Source organism: Mus musculus, chromosome 12, assembly GCF_000001635.26.
Source record: "Mus musculus strain C57BL/6J chromosome 12, GRCm38.p6 C57BL/6J".
NCBI classification, from domain to species: domain Eukaryota; kingdom Metazoa; phylum Chordata; class Mammalia; order Rodentia; family Muridae; genus Mus; species Mus musculus.
The window spans coordinates 59,061,866-59,077,942 of record NC_000078.6 but is presented as its reverse complement, the minus strand read 5'-3'; the positions used below and the strand labels follow the sequence as shown (position 1 = coordinate 59,077,942).

The window sequence follows — 16,077 nt, the reverse complement described above, 5'->3', positions numbered from 1 at the left end:
TAGAAAAAGTAACTTTGCATTTGTTCCAGGGTATAGAATTATCAAACTATCAAGTTTTAAGTTAGCATCGTGAAGTTGGCAAGATGTCTCAATGGATAAAAAGTGCTTGCTGTCAAGTCTAAGGACCCGAGTTCAATTCCCAGGGTCAGATGGTAGAAGGCGAGGACCAATCCCCCAAAGTTGTCCTCTGACCTTTACACATGCTCCATAGCACACAGACCCATACACACACGAAATGAATAAACATTTAAAAGCAAGGTAGAGAATGATAAAGGGAGACACCTGAAGTCAATCTCTTGCCTTCACGTGTATATACATCCCCCACACACATGTACATGCATGAGTACACACATACACTGGCATGTGCACACACACACACACAAACACACAGACTTTCAAAATTATTCTCGGCTACATAGTGAGTTCGAGGCCAGCCTGAGATTCACAAAAAGTGAGATCCTAAAGGGGGGAGGGTCTGTGTCTGCATTTATGTATCTGCACTCATGCATGACTGTTGTCCACAGAAGCTAGAAGCCAGCATCAGATCCCTTGAAACTAGAGAGTTACAGGTGGTTTTGAGCCACCATGTAGGTAGGTACTAGGAACAGAATCTAAGGTCCTCTACAAGAGCAGCAGGCACTCCTAACTACTCAGCTTTCCCCACAGCCCCAAAGATTGTTTCTTATTTATACTAGAGTGATAAACATGAAGTTAGCATTAAACAGCTAACCTTTGACTAAGCCATCGAGAATCTGATGACACATCCAGGTTTCTGTGCCAATGACAGAAGAGACTGGGGAACTACAAGACCATGCCTATGGCTCTCTGTGAGTTCGTGTCTATATATAAGTAAATAAACTAGGCACGCAATGAAAGCAGAAAGCTCTAATACCAAATTCATGCAAACTCTGAGGAACTTAGTAAGAATGAAGAAAACCATCAAAGGTTTCCCATGGTCTATAGTTGACAGGATGCATGAAGAACTGAATCTCTTTCTGTTAAAATTGGTCCAACACTCTAAAGATGTTAATTATTTGTGGGAAAACTCTGAAAATTAAGGGCAAAATCCACCATGACCAGATAGACTCTGGGCTTAATGCAATATGGAAGACTCCCTTCATTAGCAGGGCTTGTCCTTCTCTGACCTTGTCTGGGGGATTCTTAGCCCCTACATAGAATTTCAGTAGCCTCAATTAGATTACAGGGCCAATTTCCTTTTTCCTGAGAAAACCTGTTCAGGCAGCACCTGAGATGGCTGAAATACTTCCCCAATGCTAATGAGGCATTCCAAGTACCTAAACCCCCAGCCAATGGCCTTTGCCTATCCTGGATGTTCCTATCCTCAATCTCCCCAAAACAAGCCTTGAAGCATCTTAAGTAAAGTTGATCTGCCTCCTGATAGCTGTATGGTGCAGTCATTCACCGTACATAGTCACAGAGCTTCCATTTCCCTTTGACATCTCTGTTCTCACTGCCCATGTGGACTGAGTTGACTGTTGATCCACGAGAACAGTGAGACCCACAATTATTCACAAGTAAAAATTAAAAGTTAATACAAGCACAACTAAAGTTAACAGTGAGTAGTGGTGGCACAGGCCTTTAATTCCAGCACCTGGAAGGTAGAGGCAGGCAGATCTCTTGAGTTAGAGGCCAGCCTGGACTATAGAGTGAGTTCCAGGGTAGCTAGAGAAATCCTGTCTAAAACAACCAAAATAAATAAAAATAAATCTTTTGGGCTCTTGGGAAATTATTCTAAAGTTTGCATGAAAGCTAAATGTAAGGACTAGAGAGATGGCCTAGCAGTTAAAATATGTACTCTGCTAGGTGTGGTGGCACACGCCTTTAATCCCAGCTCTCGGGAGGCAGAGGCAGGTGGATTTCTGAGTTCGAGGCCAGCCTGGTCTACAAAGTGAGTTCCAGGACAGCCAGGGCTATACAGAGAAACCCTGTCTCGAAACAAACAAACAAACAAACCTCAATTCAAGGTGGATCAATACTGAAGACTAGAAATTAACACCTAGAGTTCTACATAGCACAGTAGGGCTACTGTGGTTGTATTATTACATAATTCTATTATTACAAAAGCTAAGTTTGTTCCCTACATGTTTGAGATAACTTTTAAACCAACGACCCTGAACCATACTTAACCCTTCTGCCTCATTCTGTTTAGGCATCACAAGCATATATTATCATATCTAGTCCTATCTAGTATGGGGATCAAATGCAGTGCTTATATATGCAGGCAAGCCCTCTACCTGGGAGTGGCATCCCCAAGCCCTGTGTTTTTAAGAAGTTTACTTTTACATTATGTGTGTAATGTGTGCAATGTGCACGAGGGCAGGTGCTCAGAGCCCAGAAGCACCGGTCCACCTGGAGCCAGAATTACAGGCAGTCAGAAGCCATGGAGCCTGATCCTCTGGAAAAGCAGTATACACTCTTAACTGTAGAGACATCTCTCCAGCACCTCTAAGATCTTTTTAGTCTTCTACACCTCAAGAACTAAATAAACACCTCATTGGAAGGGTATGAAACCAATCTCCTCTACATTTAGTAAGAATTATCTATAAGTTTCCAATTTGCCTCAACTATCTCTAGGTGCTTTCATTTTAGGTATATTTGAAAAAGATATTTCTATACATGTACCATGATACATTCAAAGGTATTACTTATTATCAAACAACTGCAAACAATTTAGAAGCTAGTCAATAGAGCTATATGCTGCAAACCTTACTTTGAATGACTCACTTACAATCAGAACATGGAGGTCCCAGAGGGCATGGATGGGTCAGTTCCGCGAATTGCTTTGAGCTACTTTTCTCTATGATCAATGCTTATTACTAGCAAATACATGCTACACTATTTGGTAATAAGAAAGTGGAGGAGAGCCGGGTGGTGGTGGCGCACGCCTTTAATCCCAGCACTTGGGAGGCAGAGGCAGGTGGATTTCTGAGTTCGAGGCCAGCCTGGTCTACAAAGTGAGTTCCAGGACAGCCAGGGCTGCACAGAGAAACCCTGTCTCAAAAAACCAAAAAAAAAAAAAAAAAAAAAAAGAAAAAGTGGAGGAGATATGTGACCTGGGAGTTTACCCCTGGCTTCCATTCCCATGATGGCCACAACTAACTCCAAGGCACAGACAAGTGTTGCTTCTATATGGAATGCCTTTGCCCACTTAGAATTTAGGTATATCTACTAACAGAAAAGGGATTTCAAAGTCTGTTATTTCCCATCAGAGGGATGAATGTTAAACTCTAGTCATTTGGGTCTGGGGGTTAGAGCTCAGATGTAAAGTACCTGCTAACATACTTGACGCCCTGGGATTGATCCCAGGCACTATGAAACGGGGGGAAGGAGGGCATTGCTGTGCTTATGAGTTTGACAGTGAAGGTTGCAAAGATAGTAGTACCATAGTATGTATGCTTTAAATTAGAAAACAGCAAAATACTTAAATACACAAAACCTTAAAATATCCAGAAATGAGAGCTTTAAAAAAAATTTTTTAGGGTGGTTGTGGTAATACACATCTTAGGAGGACCTGTTTGTTCCTCAGCCTCCACAATGAACAATGCCTCACTCTCACTCTGAGGGATATAATGTCTTCTGGCTGCCTTGGTGCCTGCCTGCACACGCCCACAGACAAAACATTTAAGTAAAACATGTTATTGAGTACTCCTTTCTTGGAGTCCCCCTCCCACTATGTGCTAGGGGAGGGCTCCTGTCATTTCTAATCTAGTCAGTCCTTTACCAATCTGTCTCATTGCATAGCACAAGGCCAAAGCATTTTGCCAAGTACAAGCCGTTGGTTAAGCCCGTCTTGGCATCAGCATGCTTTTGGATGTAAGTGGTTCACTTAATCCAAGAAAAGGATTTTTAAAAATAATTCTTTTTCACATTTGCTTTAACACATGAGTGGTTCAGACACAAAACTAAATGAAGATATTTGTTCATTTTTCACTGAAACCATTTACTTATAGACAATATACTGAATATTTAATATCAGGCTAAAACTACAATGTTAAAATAGCCACTGTCATTTAAATGCTCTCATATGCATCAAAACTTTAATACAAGTACTAATTTTAAACAGTCACAAGTCTAAGTCACATTTATTTGCACATATATAGTAATGGGCAACAGATACTCCAGGTCCATACAAATTTATAAACAACAAAGTTAATAATCACTTGGTACACTTGTGTGTTATCTTGTTTACATATTCAAGTCTAGATGAACTTCCTTCATTGTGTAAACTTCCATACAATACTTCCTTAAACAAAAATTCTTGAAAACACAGATTGGCATGTTTCAGTTATAGCCAACAGAAAAGACAAGACCACAGATTCAAAAACCAAGTTTAGAAGAGATTTTTACCCGACCCCCACCACCCGGGAGGTGATAACTATAACAGATTACACTCTAAGTTGTTATCACACAAGGAGCTGAGAGGACAAGAGAATGTTGTTCTATAATCGTGAAATGACAACCAAATCGTACGGTTGAAGTTATCTACCAACTGAATGGTTTTAATGAAAAACAGAAAAATGCTTAGATTAAAAACTGTAAGATAGGAAATAAATGTTTTAAAAGAACTATTCCCTGTCAAAGCTGTAAAAACCTGGCAACTGTTTTCAGGCAAATCAAAGTGATGAAACCTTCAAAAACATCCTAATCATGTTCAGTATCTTGTGACAAAAACTGAAAATGATATAAAGATATTTATTATACAAGTGTCAACAAGGACATCCCAAAAATAATGAAAGATGCATATTTATTTCTACAAAAGCAATGTATGATACAGAACATAAGGAACAATTTAAAGATTTACCTATTAAAATATACGGATTCTGACTGAACAGTAATAGGGTAGTTAAAAAAGATGACAAAGGATGTTAATCTTTTTTTATTATTATCATTTTTACATATTTTGGAACCTCACATAATTTTGATAAATAACTCTTACAAAATTATGCAAAAAGTACAAGAATGTCTGGTAAACAAACAGTCTGTATTCTCCAAAAAGAATTTTTACAACATGCAATTCTTAAGGCAGCATCCTCTTTACAAGGTAATCCTTTTACTCATCAAGACATCTTCTGCTGCAAAGAATAGGCTAAGCAAGCCTGGCTTCTTCATTAACGCCTTTTGTCTTTCCTGTCTGATTTTCGGTCTCTTTCACTTCTTGAAGATCTTTTGCCTGATCGACTACTCTCTGATATAGACCTTTTTCTGTCAGGGCGGGAACTCTTATCCTTTGATCCTTTTGTATCTCTACTACTACCACCTTTTGAAGACTTGTGACTTCTTTCTAGTCCTGAAGTATCCCTTCGCTTCCGGTCCACGCTCCTTCTGTGCTTCCTATCTCGGTTATGTCCTCGGCCCCTACTGCGACTCCTACTCTCACTGCTACTGCTAGTGCTGCTGCTGCTGTCTCTGCTGCTGCTCCCACTCGTGCTGGAGCTGCTGCTGGAGCTGCTTCGACTACTGCTGCTGCCACTGCTGGAGCTGCTCCCGCTGCTGCTACTAGTAGAGCTGCTACTGGAACTACTGCTGCTGCTGCTCCGACTTCTACTCTTGCTTGTTTTATTCCTTGCTCGCCCCCTGCTCCTGCTCCTAGTCTTATTCTTGCTTTTGTTTTCTGAATGTACTGTCAAGACTGGCTCTACAGACACCTCAGGGAGTTTTATAGACTCTAGAGGAAAATCCTTCCGCTCAGGTAGTAGATTCCCTTGCTCCTGAATAACCTGAGGTGGAGGCTGCAAAACAGCTAATGGCAAAGTCTCAGGCTGACAGAGAGGCTGGGACTGGAGTACAGGCTGGGGCTGGGAGTGGGGCTGAGAATGGGGCTGGCTCTGGGGCAGGGGCTGAGGTGGGGGCTGAGGCTGAGCCACAGGCTCAGGTTGGGGCTCAGGTTCTTTCTCTTCTTTTTCCTCTTTCTCCTCAGACTCCTTTTCCACTTCCTGAGAATTAATATTCTCTTTTCCAGGAGAAAGAGATTTACATTCTTTATCTGGCTCAACATCAAATTCCATCTCTGGCTCCAATTCTTTGCTAGTTTCATTTTCTGAAGGCTCTATACTTTCAACTTGGTTAGTTTCCATTACTTCCTGCTCAGCAATTACGTGTTTGACACTTTCCACCATCTCTAGCACATCCATCACTTCTTCTGGCTGACTATCCTGCTGCTTCTCACCTTCTCTTACCTCAGCCTCCTCCTCAGTCTTAACCTCCATTTCCTGCTTTTGTTCCTCCTCCTCCTGTTCTTTCTCTGCATCACTATGAACTATACCTGCTTCCTTCTCCTCTTCCTCTCCTGCCTCCTCTACTTCTACATCATTGTGCTGATTACCTGTCTCCTCCAACTCTTCCTCTCGCTGAGCCACCTTACCCTCTTCTTGTTCCGCCTTCTGTTCTTCATTACGCACCACCTGATGCTCTTTTTCCTTCATTGATTGTCTTCTAGGCCTAGCCTCCATTTTATTTATTTGTTCTGCAAATTCGATGCGTCTACCTTCAAATAAAGCTAAACAAAAAAAATTTACACGTGTAAAGTTTATGACAGTTAAGAAAGTACAAAATAACAATTTTATACCAGGTCAAAAATAGTTACTGTCAACTAAGCATCTTTTTGTACCTCTAGGTTTTGCTTTGGTTTGTTTTAGGGTCGGGGAGTATGTTGAGAACTAAACTCAAGGTCTAAATGCAAATATCCGCAAGACACCTCCAGACCTAGGGATTCTACTCACACAAACCTGGACAAACACCTGAGCGACACCAGGGATACCTCAGCTGCTGAGCTTTATGCTAGGTGAAGCTTAACACAACCCCGTTAAAGCGGAAGCACTACTTAGTTAACTTTTCTGTTCCCAGGCACAGCAAAATGTCCAATCACCAGCGTCTAGCCCTCTATGTGAATATCTGACATGGACTTATGCTTCTTTTGCCTTCTTTCCTTATCATTCTTCTGTGTCTGCTCGGATTGTAAAACACAAAAATCCTTAATAAGAAAAAGTCTTTTTTAAAAAAAGATTTGATTATTTATTTTATGTGAGTACACTGTCACTGTCCTCAGACACACTAGAAGAGGGCATCAGATCCCATTACAGATGGTTGTGAGCCATCATGTGGTTGCTGGGAATTGAACTCAGGACCTTTGGAAGAACTGTCAGTGCTCTTAACTGCTGAGCCATCTCTCCAGCCCCAACACACAAAGATCCTACATGAAGTCTTTACTATTTATAAAATGAGTTTCAGGTTAAACTCAACTACCCAGAAAATACCCCTGAACCCTGACACCACTATCAATTTCAGAAATCACATACAAAAAAAAAAAAAAACCCAAACTAAACTATTAAATTATTCCTTAAAAACGGGCATATGTGAATGTATAGTCTTACCACTAAGACACACCAATGGACTTCACATACGTACCATTCATCTTTCTCTGTGACTCTTCTATTAGCTTTTGGGTAGCTGGACACATTCTTCCAGGAATATAGAACAAATGGGGCTTTGTCTTGGTCCTTATATACTTAATTATCTTGGCATTATGTTCATTCCATTCTTCTTGCTAAAGGTAAAAAGGTGACCATGAACAATGTGTAAACATGAACAATTAATTGCCTCACTTCGGGTGGAAAACCCTGCTCACCAGCTGCGCAAGCTCAACCTTCTGCTCCAGAAGCCGCAGCTCCGTCTGCTTAGCACGTCTCTCCTCAAACAGTTCTCGCCTCTCGTTTTCAACCTGCTTTCTCTCTTCTTCAGCCTGAACTTCAAGTTTTTGTTCAATTTCTTGGCGTCTTTTTTGCTAAAAGTAAGTAATCTTCTTCAGTATAAGACAACCAAGGTTCATTTAGTTTTAATCTAATTACAATAAAGGCCACACACATCTTGCTTATTTGAAACTTAAATTTTACTATGTAAATTTACTCGTAGGCTTTCATCACGTTTCTTCCCATTTAATTTTAACTTTGTATTTGGGTCTGATTGCAATCTGTGTTTTGGGAAATAGTAACTGAGGCATTTCCCCACAAATATCTAAATTTTAAAGTCACTAGTCAGCAATCATAAAAGCTTCCTTAATACAATTTAGCCTAGGTTTTCAAGATGGCTCACTGTATTAGGCCTTTGCTGAGCTCTAGGAATCCATCTGTCTCCACCTTACCAACATACAAGTGCCGACTACCACTTCTAGATTTCATGGGCTCTGGGGATGGAACTCGGGTCCCTCATATTTGCATGGTAGGCATTTTACTGAAAACACTACCCGGCATAAATGTAATTTTAAAAAAATCCAAGCCAGGCATGGTGGCGCACGCCTTTAATCCCAGCACTCGGGAGGCAGAGGCAGGCAGAGTTCTGAGTTCGAGGCCAGCCTGGTCTACAGAGTGAGTTCCAGGACAGCCAGGGCTACACAGAGAAACCCTGTCTCAAAACCAAAATAAACAAACAAACAAATAAACAACAACAACAACAAAAAAAACCTGGGCTCCCTTCTGTCCTCCAAAGGCACTGTACACATAGGGTGTACAGACATATATATATATGCTACACCCAGTCACATCAAGTAAAGGCAAAAACCTACTATAAAGCCAGGTATGGTGGCTAATACCTTTAATTCCAGTACCCAGAAGCAAAGAAGGCAGGTCTCTGTTGAGTCACCCTTACCTGCACTGTATAACATTAATCTCCTCTTTGGTAATGAGTAAATGAGGTAAAGCAAGGAAGAGAAAAAGTTAAAAAAAAAGGCACCAATACCCGTTCAGTAGCAACAGTAGATTCTTGTTTAAATTTCTGAAGAGTGCCCATCAACAAGCCAAATATTCGTCGGTTCCTAAGAAACATAAGAGGAAAATGAACGTGTGCATGCCCTGTCTGAGAGGTCCTGTAAGCAAGCGTCTCGTCTGCTGAGTGCGAGCCTTCCACCCCCTCCCCCTGGCGCCGAGCAGGCACCTTTGCTTCCCCTTCTCATCCATGTTTTGATCCTGGATAAGGTCTCTGCGCGTGCGCTCTTTGGAGGTAGCTACAACGGAAGATTGCAGTGCTGGCTGTAAGAGAGAAGAAAGGATCAATGATTTCTTGTTCTGGGCTATCATGCTTTTCAAAGCACACTAAGAGTTGTGTTCATCCTCTAATATTTAATTTCAATACCTTTTTAACATCATCGTCTTCTGGGTCGCTCTCCTGGCGTGATTCTCTTCTTGTCCGACGCTCCCCACCCAGCCTAGCACGGGAGAAAGAATTGAAATGACCACTATGGAATCAAATGCATAATCAATCAAAGGTGAATGGGTGTTCAAATGCTCATCTCCAGAAGGCATATTCTACTGAGTTTATATCGCATTTACCACTTTCTTATGGGGGGTGGGGGAGGGGTGGAAGCAAGATGCTCCAAACCAAGCTTTGCTCTCTTCTCATATCCAAACGTTTCTTGGTGTTTTTTAAAGTACAAAACAGAACGTGTTACTTCTAATCCCACTGAGTTCTGTAAACTGGGCTAGCCCAGTTCAAATCAATCCCAATGACATAGAAATATCTGTAGTGTCCCAGAAAACAAGATGGGTACTGACTCTCCAGACATCTTTTGAAACCATACCTACTGACTGCCCCTTCCAGGTCTCTTTGTTTGGCTGGGGGTCCTCCTCCACTATCTGAGAATCCACGCCTGCAATGAGAAACATCCAACCTAAAGCTCGAGAAACATTAGCAGAAACTGGTATTTCTAGTCGACTAGAGAATTTAGTTGATTTCATAAAGAAGAAAAACACAAGTGAAGCAAACTTAAGCAAACAATTACATGAACAACACCCTACCACCAATTACATTCTTAGATGTCAAAAGCCTTAACAGAACTTAAAAACAGTTAAGTTTATATGAAACTGTCCCCCCCCCACCCCCACCCCCCAGTCAGGGTTTCTCTGTATAGCCCTGGCTGTCCTGGAACTCACTTTGTAACTTTGTAGACCAGGCTGGCCTTGAATTCAGAAATCCGCCTGCCTCTGCCTCCCAAGTGTAGTGCATATGAAACTGTTCTAATATTCTCCAACCTCTACTTTTGCAATACATTTATTAGAAACAAGGCAGTTATCATCTCCTTACCTTAGCAATAAGCTACCTCGTCCTCTACCTCCACCAGGACCAGAAAGGGCCAGCAATCTGGCTTGGATGGGCCTAAAAAAGAATTATAATCAGTGTAAAAGTCCTATGCAGACACATGAGAGGGCTTCATATACTTCCACACACTAAGGTACACACTACGTAGAAATGAACACAAATAATTCTAAAATGACCGTTTCAGATCCACTTCTTCGAAACCAAACATTAAAATCCTCTTTCTTGCTTCCCCAAGACCACCGTTACGAAAATATATGTATCTCGAGACTGCTACATATTAATAAGTCTGGGTCAGGTCCTATCTGCCAACCTCAAGGGAAGGACACCCAAGCCAGCAGGGAGAGGCAGCCACTGCTTCCCCCGGGGGTCTCCGACTTGACAAGGGTTCGGAGCCGCAGGGGTGGAAAGGGGCTTTGTACTGCAGTTCCGGGCCTGCAGCGCCAAGGGCGGGAAGCCGTGGTCTCGGCCTTCCCGGGGGCGCGGAAACCACGCCGGGCAGCCGGGCGGGCCTTCCTTCCATTCGCAAGCACTCGCACCCAGTGCCCTAGGCGCAGGCATGGCGTCTCCCCGCCTAGCCGAGCAGAGGGCTCGCCCGCCGCCCGGGAAACGGGCCCCTTGACCCCAGTCGGCCCACAAGCGGCCGGTTGCCCTCTGTCCCGGGTGCGCCCGGCCCCGAGGCCCCGGACCTCGCCAACCTCTGGGGTTCCGTCCGATCCGTACCTCACATCATTCGGGTCCCGCCCGGTGAGCTTGCGGATATTCTCGTCCACATTCTTGAGGCTCTCTTTGGCCTTCTCTAGCTGCTCCTGCAAAGCTCTCACGGCGACCGCCATCTTCTCTCTGCAGCAGGCTTCGCGACCGCTCTCCAGGCCGCGCAGCGCCGCACCGCGCCCGCCGCTCCACGCGGAAGGACTGACAGCCGGCCCCAGCCAATGATCGCGGGCTTCTTCTCGGGCCTGGACCACCCGAGGACCGGAAGGGGAAGAAGCTTGTCGATCCGTGATTCTGGACCAATGAGAAGCCGGCAAGTCACTCAGCTCCTCCCCTCGCCGCCTGCCGTGGTTGCGCTCCGCTGCTTGCGCAGAGCGGGGAGGGATTACGTCGGTGTGATAGATCCAATCTCGGGGGTCTGCAAAGGCATCCTCTTAAACTTGACATGTCGCTGACTTCATAGTGCGCCTAAACTCTTCCCATGGGACGGAAGAGGCTATACATCCTTTTTTTCCTTCCCCAAGAGGTTTAATCAGAAAAGGGCATGGCAAATAATGGCTGTTGCGCATGCCCAGAGTGCAGGGAGGCGCAGGCTGTCTTCCATTAGTGAACTGAACCACCAGGAGTCTTCATCCTAACAGCTAATAGTTATTGTGGACACTGAGAATCGCTTTGCGTGCCTTAGTCGTTAAAAACTAGAAACTTGAATGAGATGGTGCTTAATGATAAGGAAATTGAGGCTGCGGACCTAGGTCCAACAGGTCGTCAGATCTCGATGAAGAGGCAATTTATATTCTGATCCTGAGCAAAGTTGTTTCCAGCAGGGCCTAATGCCTGCGGGTATAATAGAGGGTCTGGAGAAGTTGCCAGTGGTTTCCTGTGTGTATTTTCTGGATTCCACTTTGCCCTACCCACAATGCCAATATGGACGCTGGTTTTGTACTTGACATAGAGGTACACGTTTTAGTTCGGAAAAATGTTACACAAATGCAAAGGTCAAATCCTTACAAGTTTTCTCCCTGAAAAGGAACAAGAATTTTTGTTTTGTTTTTAGTAACAGTAACTTGGTCTTATCCTGTATGCTATTTGTGTGGAGGCTCATAACTGGATAGGTGAGGAAGAATTTCATTATCTTATCAATGTTAACAGCACCTGTTATCTACAAAACGAATACCATGACAGCCAAGGATACACAGAAAAACCCAGTCTTGAATAAAACCAAAACCAAAAAGAAGAAGGGGGGAAGGGGAGGAGGAGAAGGAGGAGAAGGAGGAGGAGGAGGAGGAGGAGGAGGAGGAGAAGAAGAAGAAGAAATAGAAGAAGAAGAAGAAGAAGAAGAAGAAGAAGAAGAAGAAGAAGAAGAAGAAGAAGAAGAAGAGAAAAGTCAGGTGGTAACATGCCTTTTAATCCCAGCACATGACAGGTTGAGGCAGGTGGATTAGCCTGGTTTACAGAGCTAGTTCCAGGACAGCCAGAGAATCCTGTCTGGAAATACTTACTCCCCCTCAGAGAGAAGGGTGGGGAGGGGGAGAGGGAGAGAGAGAAAGGGAGAAAAGGAGAGGGTGACAGGAAATATCTTTGAAGAAGCTTGAAGGTGTATAGCATATTAGCAGGAAGCAATATAGAAAACCAAGATTTTTTCTTTGGTAAAAAGCAATTAAGTCTAAAAATTATTTAATTCTAATTGTAAACAAGGTTTCACTGAGTTATCTATACATAAAAGATAGGATCTTTTAAATTTTACTATTATTTTGCATGTATGGGTATTTTGCCCTCATGTTTATCTGTGCAACTACATGCATGTATGCATGATGCCCTTAGAGACCAGAAGTGGGGGGTGGGATCACTGGAACTGGAGTTACAGACAAGGTTAATGTTGATGCTGGGAACTGAACCCAGGTGTCCCCTCCCATCTATTTATATATTTATAATACATATCACACACACACACACACACACACACACACACTCAGGAATAAAATAAATGTTTGGCATTGGAGAGATGACCCAGTGGTTAATCTAACTGGCTGTTTTCCAAGAGGGCCTGAGTGTGGTTCCTATCGCCCTCAGGGCAGCTTACAACCACCGATAGCTCCAGTCAGGGGAACCCGATAACCTCTTCTCGCTTTCATGGCGAGCAGACACACGAAGAGTACATATATACACGTGCAGGTGAAATACTCATGCACATAAAATAATTAAAAATAAATATTTTTAAAAGATTATGAAACTCCTCCAGGCTGCTGTGAGTGATAGTGGGTCAGTGCCTTACATCTGTCCCTTCACGGCTGAAAGTCTCTGCTTTTGTTCCCCAACTTCTGCGAGTCCACACCCATACCAGCATGCGTGGCTTTTAAGTGGAATGTTTAGGTTTCCTTTATATGACGAACGACATAAATGAATTTAAATATTAGAAGGGATTATTAGGAAAACAAGCAAATCCATGTAGTGGTAGTTTTAAACAATGATTCCAAGTTCCTTGGAGAGATGTGCCTAGGCAGATTATGTTCTTTAAAGTTTATCCTTCTCTTTCTTTTCTTCTCTTTCTTTCTTTCTCTTTCTTTCTTCCTTTCTCTTTCTTTCTTCCTTTCTTCCTTTCTTTCTTTCTTTCTTTCTTTCTTTCTTTCTTTCTTTCTTTCTTCCTTTCTTTCTTTCTTCCTTTCATTACCATTGAGGAAGCTGGGATAGGAGGTCCTACGGCAACCTACAGAATAAAGGATATTTCTTACTTCTGTAGACTTTAGAGCAGTGGTTCTCAACCTTTCACGGGGGTTGCCTAAGACTATTGGAAAACACAGATATTAACATTACAATTTATAACAGTAGCAAAATAATTTTATGGCTGGAGGTCCCCACAGCATGAAGAACTGTACTTAAGGGTTATATCATTACGAAGGTTGAGAACTAGTGCTCTAGAGGAGAGGGGTCCCTGAGCTTAGCAGTTTAATGACGGTACTAAATAGAATATAAGGCCACACAACTCAGGTTGCCCAGGGCTGGAGCATCAGTGAGCCGGTCCTATTCTTCGGCTCTACTGGGGCTTCTACACGCTATGAGCTTCGGGATGGTACTAGGTAGAAGGCAAGGCGAGGCTGATCCGCTCCGCGCTCAGGCAGCATCAGTGATCCAACGTTAGCTACTTTTCTTATTCTGGAAAGAAAATACCTGTCAAGAGCAACTGAAGGAAAGGGTCATTTGGCACACAGTTTGAGAACACAATCCACCATGGCGGTGAAGACATGCTGGTAAGATCCTAAGGTGGCTGGTCCTGTGGCAGCCACAGTCGGGAAGCAGATAGAAACAAGTGCTCAGCTCACATTTTCTTTTTTATTCAATTTAGAACCCCAGCCCTTAATGGTGTAAGCCACATTTAGAGTGGATCTTCCCCACCTCAGTTTTCCCAATCTGGAAACCCACAGACAAATCCAGAGGTTTGTCCACTGAGTGATTTTAGATTCTGTCAAACTGATATTAACCATGACACTTACTATTATAATTATAGAACTGTCACTTAAAAGTTCCTTTGAAATAATGTAACATTAGGTTATTGTAACCAATTTGAGAAAACTAATGTTAGTAGGGGAGACAGGGAAAGAATTGGAAGAAATACCTATTTCATGAATTACTGAGAAAAGAACTAACTAATCACATAGCTGGCAGAGTAGTGACCCTTGTAGTACTAAGAGTCCAAAGCAGAAGGAACAGTAGAAGCCCTGAGTATAACACCAATGTAAGATGGACCTCAGAACCAAAACCAACCAACCAGCCAAACACAACCAGACTAATCTGTTTCAGCAACATCAACATATTTGCTTCGCATGTTGGATGCCCCATGTCCACACAAAAGTAAAGGACAACGCAGTGGTGTACATCTGTAATTCTAGAATTTAGGAGTTGGACGTAGAGGGGTCAGGAATTCAGGACCAGCCCTGATACAGGGCGTGTTATAACGAAGCATGCGTATTTGTACTTGTAGGCATTGTTCTAGCACAGACTCTTGTGTACATCATTTCAGTGACACCTGTAAAATCTTCAGTCTTGGGGGCTGGAGAGATGGCTCAGTGGGTAAGAGCACCGACTGGTCTTCCAAAGGTCCTGAGTTCAAATCCCAGCAACCAGCTGGGCGTGATGGCGACGCCTTTAATCCCAGCACTTGGGAGGCAGAGGCAGGCGGATTTTTGAGTTCGAGGCCAGCCTGGTCTACAGAGTGAGTTCCAGAGAAACCCTGTCATGAAAAACAAACAAACAAACAAACAAACAAACAAAAAAAAAATCCCAGCAACTACATGGTGGCTCACAACCATCTGTATTGAGATCTGACACCATTTTCTGGTACGTCTGAAGACAGCTACAGTGTACTTATATATAATAATAATTTATTATAAACCTTCTTAAAAAAATCTTCAGCCTTTTTTTTTTTCCTGCTTTATTGAGACAGGGTTTCTTTGTGTACCTCTGTCTGTCAAGAAACTAATCCCAGCACTCGGGAAGTAGAGGCAGGCAGATTTCTGAGTTTGAGGCCAGCCTGGTCTACAGAGTGAGTTCCAGACAGCCAGGGCTATACAGAGAAACCCTGTCTCGAAAAACCAAGAAAAGAAAAGAAAAGAAAAGAAACAAAACAAAACTAGCTCTGGCCCGGTGGTGGTGGCACATGCCTTTAATCCCAGCAGTTGGGAGGCAGAGTCAGGTGGTATTTCTGAGTTTGAAGCCAGCCTAGTCTACCGAGTGAGTTCCAGGACAGCCAGGGCTATATAGAGAAACCCCATCTTGAACCAAACCAAACCAAACCAAAACACAAAAAAACAAAAAAACAAAAAAGAAACTAGCTCTGTACACCAGGCTAGCCTCAAACTTAAGAGATCCACTTGCCTCTGCCAGCACTTTTTACCTGGTCCTCATAATGACTATATTTTCCTATTTAAGTGTGTCTTGTGGGTTTATGTTCTTATACCACTACTAATTGTCCCTTAAATCCATTTCCCAAGAATCCTCAAAGGCAAGATGGCTTTTTAGGCTTTTTTTGTTTTTGTTTTTTGGTAAACTTCGTTTAATCCACCGTATTCTGATCTGCTATTTGTAGTCTGAAGAGGGTTTAGAAGCCGGTGTGATGGTGCGAGCCTTTAATTCCTGCACATGAGAAGCTGAAGGAGCTCAAAGTTTGAGGTTAGATTGAGCTAGGCTGGCCTCGAACTCAGAGATCTGCCTGCCTCTGCATCCTGAGGCCTGGGACTAAAGGCTTGTGCTACTACCAACCACCTG

The 16,077-nt window shown here is 43.0% G+C and overlaps 1 protein-coding gene across 1 annotated transcript; it reads right to left on the bottom strand.

Annotated features, from left to right (window-relative positions):
• Positions 1-3,925: 3,925 nt before the first annotated feature.
• Positions 3,926-11,024, bottom strand: Pnn (pinin). Its single transcript, NM_008891.2, has 9 exons — positions 10,828-11,024; positions 10,093-10,164; positions 9,590-9,658; positions 9,145-9,217; positions 8,947-9,041; positions 8,752-8,827; positions 7,646-7,801; positions 7,426-7,564; positions 3,926-6,517 (listed from the first exon to the last, which is right to left on the bottom strand). Exons 1-9 carry the CDS (start codon positions 10,938-10,940, stop codon positions 5,130-5,132), a joined length of 2,181 nt encoding a protein of 726 aa, NP_032917.2. The 5' UTR covers positions 10,941-11,024; the 3' UTR covers positions 3,926-5,129.
• Between the last annotated feature and the right edge of the window lie 5,053 nt (positions 11,025-16,077).